Here is an 11,401-nt window from a genome sequence, read left to right as displayed (position 1 = left end):
TACAGAGCGATTTGGCAAGCAGAGTCCTTTGTTTTTCAAATGAAAATTCCTATTTTTAGAAATTTCAATTATGCTCAATGCTATTTTTTAAGAACCTTGTATCATTTAAGGAGTTTCCACTAGGTATACGGTAGCTTATTTTTAGATTTTGAGCAGAGCAACGAATATATTTTTTTTATAATTATGTGTGTTTATTATGTATTAATACACAACTAATGATAAAAAAAAATTATAGTTATTTATCCATAAATCGCTCGAAAAAAGCAAACATATTTTGAAAATTTAACCTTGTATAGATAACGCTAATATAACGCTAATATTTGGTGAACATTTTAAGTATTTACAGTGATTAGTTTTTGAGTTACAACTTATATAATTAATTTATTTTGTCAAAAACTAATTTTACGTAAAAATTAACATTTTTCCGTCACTTTTTTATAGTTTTTTTCGATTTTTTGAGAATTACAGGAAACTTCTTACTTTGGAGTTTTGTCCCTTATAATGCAGCAAGAAAAATAAACTTTTCACTGAAACCCCTCCCTCCTGCCACCCCTTAAGTTTTAAATTGAAATATTATTATTTCGATAAGCTATGGTGTATGGCGTACACAGGCACGATAAAAAACACATCATTGGAAAATTAATACCTTCATCACTCCGTTAATGAATCTAAAATATAAGAAATTTTTTTTTTTAAATAAAAAAACAATTATCAATTAAGTTAAGGAGATAAAAATTTATTCTAATAGATACTACTTTTCCAGCTCTACATTCTAAATTTAAAGCTCTTAAGACTTAAACTACATACAGAACGAAATGCATAGTTTGATTTTACTAAGTTTGTGCAATACGTCAATTCAAAGTTACATATATAAACTAAAATTAATTATTAGAAAATGATAACAAACTGAAATCATATCTGAATAGATATACAATATCTTAATCAAATAACAAATTATGGTTTAAAAGTATATTTGATTCTTTTTCTGTAACCAAAAAATGACACATGCATCGAGTAACTACCAACTAATATGTCATCATCAGCATACATATTTTGAACTACTTTCCATTGGTAATCAGTTGCTTGTGGATACAACAGTGTTCCTAAGCCAATGTCAATAGTGGCATTTTTTATTTTATAATGTACCTAAATAAAAAAAAAGTTATTATGTTTTAATTTAATGATACAATATATAATATTAATTTATATTAATTTTTCAGAAAAAAATATGAACTCTCTGTTGAAAATTAAAAACGTAGTCGACTACTACACAAGGACGTGATCACTATACGCTGTCGGCTTACAATTAATGTATGACTTGGGACTGTAGTCAATTTGCCCCAAAATAGATGCAAAATTTAAACAACACGTCTTGTGTATTTTGCACCAATATTTTTGAAATGCGTAAATAATTTGCTCCAAAAAAAAATGATATGTAATTTACACCACCTTCAAGTAGTAAGAAATAGGAATTGTAATAAATTTTCATTAAAATTAAAATCGATTATTTTTTCAATTGTATCTCGATAGTACCAACATACAAGTTTTTATACATCGAGATATAAAAAGCTTCCACATTGAAAATAATAATTTTAAAACTGCACTACACTGAATTATATTAATTATCACGATCAAACGGTAAGACTAAATTGTTAGCTTAGTATTTGATAAAAATAATAAGCTGATATATTATATATACACAATACGATTACGACCAATAATTGGACGTCATACGTCAAAATATTACCAGAGAAGTTGAAAAATCCCGAAAAATCATTATTTTCATTCGAGCCTATCTATAATAGTCACAACGTCAACGAGGATATCGAGGAATAATCGAATTATCAATAAACGAAAAAATAGATTCTTATTTTGGTGCAAAATACAAACTCAATGACTCGGTATAGGGTCCGATAAAAGGATGTTGTCTGACCACCTATAATTCCGAAAATTAAAGGAAATGCAAAAAAAAAATATATATATTACAAATAGTATATAACTTCCTTACTTTATCTAATGGACAAAGCATCGGTGGATCAAAGGAACTGTACCATCGGGACCATAATTGATTTGGGTCCTTTAATTTAGGACAGATATCTGTTATTTTCCAAGTTTGAAAATATTCACAGTTAATACCATCTGAATCACAACGATAAAATACTGCATTCACCTTTAAATCAAAATAAAATTATTCAATTTTAATTAGCCGACTATAATAATATTATTAGCTGTATTTTTAAATAATTTTTGATATTACTTAAAATGTTTAGAACGAATACAGTTTAACAAAATCAGAAAATAATACAAAATATATAATTAATTATTATTAAAATATATAATATAGTTTAATTTATACAATAGTTTATTTTTACTTACATTGTTGATCAATTCTTTCGAATTGATTGAAATTTTTCCATTTATAAACTGTACATCTTTGTATTGATCGATCGAATAATGATGAATAGTTATGTTAGGTTTTGCATCTAATTTTTTATATCGTACACTGTATGTTAACATTGGATTGAACTAAAAATTGCAATAAAATATTCTATTCATAGGCACAAATAGTGCGGGGGGCTGTTGGGCTAAGCCCCAACTAAACTTTGTTTAGCACCCTCAAAAAAACTAATGTTATACATATACACCAATGTTTTACATATTTTGTGTTAATCAAGTCCTATATAAGCCTGAGATTCAGCCCACCCCCAAATCTCAAATACTATTTGCGCTTATGATTCTATTAGCATAAGTTGTAGACCAGAGGAGGTATACTTGCTAATTAATACTATTATTTGAAGCTTAAAAATTGAAGTAACTTAAATACTTCTGATAAAAAAACATTTACAATAAAGTTGCCGTAAGATGATGAGTATGCAATTGTGTTGATTTATCTATTACAAACACTACTTCGGATGTATTCTAAAAATATTAAATATTATATACCTAATATAATTATACTATATAAAATAAAAAATACTCACAGACATAACATTTATAACATGTACTCCAATAAAAATAAAGTAAAACACCTTGTTTGAAAATGTCGCCATTATTATGTTACTGTGTTAGGTATTAATGCTATTGCTTATAGTTATTCAAATTAATACTGTCTATACTTTATGACTGTATACAAAATGTATATTTATTATTATTATGTATATTGATACTAAGTAGTCTAAATGCACATATATTTAAGCCAAACGACATGAGACCATGAAAAACGATTGCATAAAAAATTACAGAAAACACAATGAAACATGCCATATTATAATTATTTTCTATTTATTTACTCTGTAATAAACACATTTTAACAAAACTACTTATTTATTCACTTGTGAAAGAAATTTAATCGCGATTGATGAAATGATGATAATATTATTTTTATTATTCGTTAATGATGTACCTATGTACATATATTTTGAAGTATTCGTATCAAACATTCAATTTAGTTTACAGAGATTTAAAGCTCTTTAAACATTATAGAATTTTAATAAACAATTTTCAGGTTAATCCAAACAAATAAAGAAAAGTTGAAGTCAAAAAAGTAACTTTGGTTTGAATTATACAAATTTGTTGTTACAGTTTATTCTCACATCATGCAAATTTGTTGTAATGAGATAAATATTATTTCATACGTAAATAATGAAGTTATTTAAAAAAAACGACTTATTGAATTTATATAATACTATTGTTACGTATTCAGCATAATTAATTAAAAATATTAAATTATTAATATATTTTTTAAATAATATTGCATTGATAATTTAGATTAGTAGTAATAATTCATTATAAAAAGTAAATTTAATTTGATGTACTAATTCGACGTTTTACCGTGTTTTTGACTAATATATGAAAAGTGATAATTATTTATTAAAATTAAGCAATTTGTATAATATTCTACAACATACCATTTTCAGATTTAAACTCGGCATCTAAAACTTATTATTTATAAGCCATGTTCAAAGAATTGCATAGATAGTCATAATAATCATACAGTCTTGTGCAATACTTCCACTCTAAGTTACTCATATGTATTCCCAAAATAAGTTGTTAAGCAAAACATTTTTTTAGCATGAAAAAACTACAATCCAATGTCTAAATACATATCATGTAGGCACTCTTAGTTATAGCTACAGTGATAGCTTAAAATTTAAAAATCTATTTTGAGAAATAAATTAAAATTTTCATTTTCTTACGAAAATCTATATTCATTCGGTCATTTGGTGTGGTATGGGTATTATCATACTTTTCTCATTCGATAATTTTAAGTTTGGTTAACGTTATATTTTTAATGCATTTTTCAGACTGTTTTTAAAGAAAAATAATGGTAACGTGAGAAAGTTATAGATTAGAGTGGATACTCAAATATTAATTATAATTGTGTGTAACTATGAAAAACTATTGCAGAATATTTTTACAGAGAACAAAAAGTTAATCATGCCATATTATAGCGATTTATAGTTTATTCAATCTATTTCTAATTTATTTTAATGAATTTTCCTACTTATTCATTCAACAAACAAATAGATAAAATTGGGATTGATGAAATTATGATATAAATATTACTGCATTAATTTTTAATGTACACTTTGGAAGTATTTATATCAAGCACTCACTATGTTTCACAATGAGATACAAAATTTTTAAAACTTTATTCATCGTTATTATACCATTTTATCGTTTAACTAAATAGTTCTTAGAATGTATAACCGCTTTCAATTGTTGCTTTACTATAATTTTTAAAATATTTAACAACTATATTCATTTTTCTATTAAAATTTAAAAGTATCAATTTATATTTCAGCACATTCACGCTTAAACGATTTCACACAAAATAAATTTTTATATTAAATTCAATGTGTGATATTACTGTAATTGATTTGGTTAAATAAATAAATAGATAATATATATTTATCTATCCTGTTTATATACCTACAACGTATGTGTATAAATAGAATAAATCAGATATAAATTATATTCAAATAAAACGTACAATAAATACATTAAAGTATATTTATTAAAATTTATAATGAGTATAATAATACCGTAATACCAAGCCAAATTACACTTATATAATAAAGTTAGATGATAAAATACATAATTGAGTTTCAAAATATAAATATCTTGATGTAGGTGTGATTTTTAATGAAATTAAATAATCTAAATAAATAATAAATTGTAAAATATTTTTTTATGTAAAATTAATTACATTTTATTGTTTTGATTTTTTTATGTTTCTTTTTCTGTAGCTAAACACTGATAGATCAAAGGAGTAACTACCAAAGTAACGTTCACCGGCATAAAACTTTTGTATCACTTTCCATTGATAGTTAACACAATCTGGATACCATCGAACCGCTTTGGCAAAATCAATAGTGCCATTTCTTATATATGAATTCACCTAAATATTTAAAATTTGTTAATACTTATTTAAAAACAATAAACGCAATAAAATCCAAATTCATAATTACTATAAGAGGTAAACAATGTGTTGCATATAAAACTATATATTTCATATACTGATTAATGATTTGTGTTAGAATAGAATGTTAGATAAAAACTTTTAACCTATAGTTAATTCATAAAAATGATTATTAATTGCTTTTTCATTTTGAAATTATGCAATATGCATATTTCGGTGTCTGGGGCACAATAAGCATATAAATACATATAAATTAATATTACAATATAATTAAATTAAAATAAACTGGGTAAGTTGCTCTGAGGTACAGTAGGTTTAGAGTATATCTCGTCATTGAATAATGCTAAGCAAATGAAAAGATGTATTATATTTCAACTCAATAATAAATTATTACATAAGTAGACGGTGTTCCAGCATTTATTTCTTATTATATTGTATAATATATTTTATAATTATTTATACTTATCACACACACACTTTCTATCATTCCGTCTTTCTTAATTTTTAATTCCATACTAATTAAGTGATTGGTAGAACTTATTTCTCCATATAACGTAGGTACTATCTTACACATTATCAGTTCTTATTCACTATTTAATTATAGTTTATACTATAATATCGTTTATTAGTAATAAACTAATAACTATATAATTAAGTAGGATGAACTTAATTTTTCCGAAATCACATGGATTAAAAAATAATTAATATTATATGGTATAAATATATATAGTTATTATTATTTTTTATCAGTTTATAAGTCGAAATATACGTGCAGTAGAATGGTGTAGTTTCGTATAGATGCATAGTAGAAATACTATAGAATTAGTTTAAATATGTTTAAAATTTAATTTTATATAAAAAATAATAATGAAAAAAAAATGTCAAGTACCTAAGATATAATATTTTTTAACTACAGCATATAATCTAAAACAATTACATGAAAAATAGTTTATTATTTTTTTTTTTGTCAGTTATTACCAATTTCGTCAACAATAGAACCAACTTTAAATGTCTAGAAAGAATTTATAATTTCATATTTTAGATATTTTTAGAATTATGCAAGGCTAATTTCAGAATAATCTAATACTACACTTTCAAGCTTAATATTAAAAACACAAAGAAAAAACAATTTGATGAATTTACAAGATTCTAATTATAAAATATTTTGATTTTGATGATTTTCTTCTTAATTTGAATTTAAAAAACAAAAATTAGCACATTTTAATTGCCAAAAGATAAATTTTTGTGAACCATACCAATATTCATGCCGATATTTTCATTATTCTAGAATAATGATTAAACAAAAATATTATAGAAACATAATTAAATTTAAAAAAAATTTTAAAAAGTTACAACAAAATTGTTTTTTTTTTTTTTAATAATTTTTAGAAAATTAAAAATATACCCCAGTTTCCGTAATTTTTTTTATTTTTACCAACTGAAATTAAAACCACGTATAATATAAGTAATCACAGAACATTGTATACATTAAATAATATATTATAAACTATAATATTAATATATTAAAAAGGATACAGAATAATACAATTTAAGAAACTGTATTTATTCAGATAAATTAGTAAATTAAATTATAAAAGGACAATATTCCTTACTTTTGTTACTGGACAATTTGGTTGTGGGTCAAGTGATCCATACCAACTGGACCATAATTGATTTTTATCCCTTAATTTAGGGCAAAGATCGGTTAATTCCCATGATTGGAAATATTCACAGTTTACACCTTCTGGATTACAGCGATGAAACAATACGACAAGCTTTAAAAATATTTATACGCATGTAGGTATGAAAAATTATGTCATAGTTTATAAATATTTAACATATGAATTATAAGTAATATTTACTATGTATATAATAACTCATTGATTCTTAATTAAACATGATATTATTATGTATATTTTAAGTAAATTTTATAATATTTTGAAGTTGTTTATTGCAGATAATTTTTTAATTAGGTATTAAATAATACCTTATTACTATTAACTTATTGTAGTCATCTACCTTGTCTATTATTTCTGACGAATTAATTGCAACATATCCATTAACGAATTCGTTTTCTTTATATTTGTCAATCGTATAATTTCCAGTTATGTTGGGTTTAAATGTCAATTTTTGAAATCGTATCGTATAAGTTAGTAATGGATTGTACTGAAAATTATTACAGTTTTCATAAAGTATTTATTTTATACAGAGTGATTCACCAAGCTCAACCTCATTTTTAAATTTAATAAAGAATTTATTTAAATTTTGATTTTTAGAATTTTTAGTTTTTCTATTATTAAAAAATTTATATTTTGAATAATAAATTGCTTTACAAAGATAACAAACATAAGATACATATTTTATCCGATCTATTTTTACTTTACTTGGACCAATTTTATAAACTATCAATTGTAATAAATAACATAAATGATTAAAATTTCAAAATTGGTGTAGCCCTAATATCTTTTAAATTTATAATCATTAATCTTGGAATTGGATATGTCAAAATGTTCAGAAAAACAGTGTGCTAAATAATTTAATGTATAAAACTATAAATGGGGTCGTATGAATAGGAATTTGTATCACCACAGTCCAGTACTTAAAAGTAGTAGGTATAAAACAAATTTCAAGCATTTCAAAACATAGTATTTAAGTATATCGAAAAATTCTTGGTGAATCTCACTCTGATGTATAATTATAATAATATAATAGAATACGAATTTTAAGGAAATATGTATTATACTTACTGCAGCAAATATTACGTTTTCAAAGTATTTACCAATAAAAATAATAAAAAGTAACTTCATGAAAAACATTTTTGTTTTTCTGAAACAGATGGCTCGCAGTCAGTATATCTACGAATAACTTATAGCGTGTTTAAATCTTTTATTTGAATACTTTTTTGATATAATGATTACACAAAATCAAGTACAACTAAATCGTATGGCATTTATTTACCTAACCATATATTTTTACTATTAGAAGTTAGCTATGTATAATAAAAATTAGATGTGCATAATCATAATAATAATAATGTCATTATAATAATTGATCAGTTTGATAAAATCATTAAAATCACTGGGCTTTAGTATTTCTTACTTAGAATACAATACAATTATATAATTACTCATAATGAGCAAGCCTATTTGTCTTTAAAACTATTCAATGGTAGTAAATGCAAATTCTATATATTATATATACTCATATATATATAGTGTATATAGTGTATACTGTATATATGTATAATATATATAATATATATAATATAAATAATAATAATATTATACTATGTTATTGTCTCCTGTACAATGCATATAAATAATTTAAAATATTGTGTACAAAAACAAAAATAAAAAATAAAAATAAAACGGATATGGATGAGAAGTTTATCAGTTGCCAGTTATCTAACCTTCACAAAAACTTTAATAACTAAATTACACAATATGAGTATGGCCTACAACCACCGAGGAGTGGGAAATAAATTCTACAAGTTTAAAAATCTGGATAATAAGGCTAGTTCATTTATTATTTAAATCTATTTGCAATCACCAGGAATCATTTATGATTTTAAAAATATTTTTTATTATTTTCATATTATATTAGATTAAAAAATCTAGGAACAAATTTAAAATATTTTATCATAAAAGATGTATGGTAGTATTAGCGAGTACCTATAAGTAACATATTATAATTACATCTTAAGTATTTTGTTTATAGAAAGTGTAAATCAATTTAAACATTGATGTAAATTTTCTATTTTATTAAATTCTATATTTTCTAAAGTATAATAAAATTATTTTGTTTATTTGTTACATTTTTATAGTAAATATTCACAGTCCGATCCATGACGAAAATTTGAATGCACAATTCCTTAATTATTAAATTGATTTATTTTCATCAAAAATCATTAATTACAGTCCAATTAAAAATTCAATAATTGGCGTTTATAGTGTGAGGTAAGTACATTTAAAATTTATAGTATTTTTTTTAATAGGTAATATTAAAGTTGTATAAATATAAGAATCTCTATATGCCAAATACTTCTTTTTTTTTTTTAAAATAAGTTTATTATAATATTAGAATTATATAGTACTTCTAATCTTTAGCTTTAAGATAAAATAGAACAGTTTTTTTTTTTGATGATGAAATTTAGTAAATTTAATTCGTTAATTCGTTAAAAACAAAAATATTGTGATTAACCTATAGAAATTATTTTCAGTTTTTAATCATATTCATTCATACAGATAATTATATTATAACTGGAGTTTGGAAATTAGCCATTACGTCATATAGTATTAAAAAATTTATAAAACTGTTTGCAACATTGTTCTAAAAATATCTAAAATTATATTATATTGTGTTTGTCAATATTGCATGTCGTAAATAATTAACATGGTTTTACAGGTAACCTGTAAACATACATATACAGATAATTATTTACAAAGGTTGGACGATAAAGCACTGGTCAGCCGTCACGGGTCTTTCACTCTTACACGAAGAACAAAAGACAATCCAGTGTTGTATCATTATTTATTATTATCATAAATTAAAAAATAATAATATATTTAGAGTTATTGTCAAGAATAAATCTTATCAGTAAAATTTCATACGCATAATATTATGATACATTACAATGCATTATGTAATACATGCTTAAAATAAAAATAAAATTGATTGATGTTAACAAAATCATATTTAAAAACAACTATATTGAGTATAACAACTAATATATGATGAATGTATAGTAGTGATGTGCTATCTAAGGGTTAGGATATTTTAGTAAGGGATTGCTAAAAATGTAATATTAAGTTATAAGGTAATTTGTTTATTTTTTTTTTTTTTTTTTGAATCAGAACTATATTATTAATGCTATGATGAAATAAATATAAATTAAACTTTACAAATAAATGATGAATTAATCAGCGAGTTTCGATTACTGACTCTGGAACACTTATTTCATTAAAATTTACAAAAACAAGTCGTATTGTATGTGTAATACACATTACATACTTTGTGTTTAATATTTTATATTTTTAGGTAATTTAGATTTTAAAGAACAATATATTGGAGATTAGGATTCTTGAACATTGCGAATTCCGTAATAATATAATTATACTGTGATACTGCGATGATGTACAATTGAATGTATTTTAAGTGTACGTTGGTTCATTAATTATTATCGTTAGAAATTACTAACTTTTGTTGAAAACATAAGTACATGTGAAATTGTAACAATTGAAAACAATTTGTTTTATCGTTATGCTTGTTACCACCTCAAATGTCGTGGAATATGGAAATAAGCCTTTTCAAATACATGAAACAATGTGATTATTGCATTGATAAATTTTGAAAATCCAACTTATATTTTAGATAGGTGACTAATTAAAATCATTGAATCGATTCTGTTGATGCCGATAATAATATGAGCGTCGTAAAATTATAATTCAATATTCATTAATTAAATGAACTATTGTCAGATCACAATTTGTTAATCATGCTTAAATATTTAAAAGTAATAACTTCATCATATGAGAAACTTATACCTTTTTGTCTCTATTGAAATATAAAAGACTTGTTTTGAAAATTATATTAACAAAAATCAATCTGTTTTTTGTAAGATCCTTTATCTTCAAAATGGAGAATATATATTTCTGTAATATAGATAACTTGTATAATTGTTATAATCCACGATCACACGACTCCAGTTTCTCATCCCTCTTACCTGATCTACCGTAAAATGAAATAAAACCCAGCATATAAACATTAAAGCGTCCTATTAGTACCGACGAACATTCCCAGAAATCGCTTCCTATTACAAAAAATATAAATACCCGAAAATAATCAATGTTAACAATAATTCCAACATATAAAAGCTAGTAGGAATATTCAATCGGTATTAATAAGTTTATAACACGTTCAGCCGCGTATTGCACTGCGTTACCGAGTAACGACACGCGAATAATTTAAAAACTAGACGTT

At 23.6% G+C, this 11,401-nt stretch overlaps 2 protein-coding genes across 2 annotated transcripts; both read right to left on the bottom strand.

The window, feature by feature from the left end:
* Positions 1-824: 824 nt before the first annotated feature.
* On the bottom strand, positions 825-3,170 carry LOC114129827 (uncharacterized). The gene is made up of 4 exons (XM_027994672.2): positions 2,982-3,170; positions 2,377-2,526; positions 2,009-2,170; positions 825-1,146 (listed from the first exon to the last, which is right to left on the bottom strand). The coding sequence occupies exons 1-4, from the start codon at positions 3,048-3,050 to the stop codon at positions 955-957; spliced, it is 573 nt and encodes a 190-aa protein (XP_027850473.2). The 5' UTR covers positions 3,051-3,170; the 3' UTR covers positions 825-954.
* A 1,892-nt stretch (positions 3,171-5,062) lies between these two features.
* On the bottom strand, positions 5,063-8,364 carry LOC114129829 (uncharacterized). Its single transcript, XM_027994674.2, has 4 exons — positions 8,170-8,364; positions 7,442-7,588; positions 7,036-7,197; positions 5,063-5,401 (listed from the first exon to the last, which is right to left on the bottom strand). Exons 1-4 carry the CDS (start codon positions 8,236-8,238, stop codon positions 5,213-5,215), a joined length of 567 nt encoding a protein of 188 aa, XP_027850475.1. The 5' UTR covers positions 8,239-8,364; the 3' UTR covers positions 5,063-5,212.
* Positions 8,365-11,401: the final 3,037 nt, after the last annotated feature.

This window comes from Aphis gossypii, chromosome 1 (genome assembly GCF_020184175.1).
Source record: "Aphis gossypii isolate Hap1 chromosome 1, ASM2018417v2, whole genome shotgun sequence".
Lineage (NCBI taxonomy): Eukaryota > Metazoa > Arthropoda > Insecta > Hemiptera > Aphididae > Aphis > Aphis gossypii.
The sequence above is the reverse complement of the archived record's forward strand: the minus strand, read 5'-3'. Positions and strand labels throughout refer to the sequence as shown.

Coding starts and splice junctions, on each gene's coding strand:
- LOC114129827 (XM_027994672.2), bottom strand. CDS start 3,050: ATGGCGACATTTTCAAACAAGGTGTTTTACTTTATTTTTATTGGAGTA. Junction 2,527..2,981: donor ATGTTATAAATGTTATGTCT/GTGAGTATTTTT, acceptor TGCAATTTTTAG/TTCAATCCAATGTTAACATA. Junction 1,147..2,008: donor TGCTTTGTCCATTAGATAAA/GTAAGGAAGTTA, acceptor TTTTTTATTTAG/GTACATTATAAAATAAAAAA.
- LOC114129829 (XM_027994674.2), bottom strand. CDS start 8,238: ATGTTTTTCATGAAGTTACTTTTTATTATTTTTATTGGTAAATACTTT. Junction 7,589..8,169: donor AAAACGTAATATTTGCTGCA/GTAAGTATAATA, acceptor AATAATTTTCAG/TACAATCCATTACTAACTTA. Junction 7,198..7,441: donor CGTCAGAAATAATAGACAAG/GTAGATGACTAC, acceptor ATATTTTTAAAG/CTTGTCGTATTGTTTCATCG.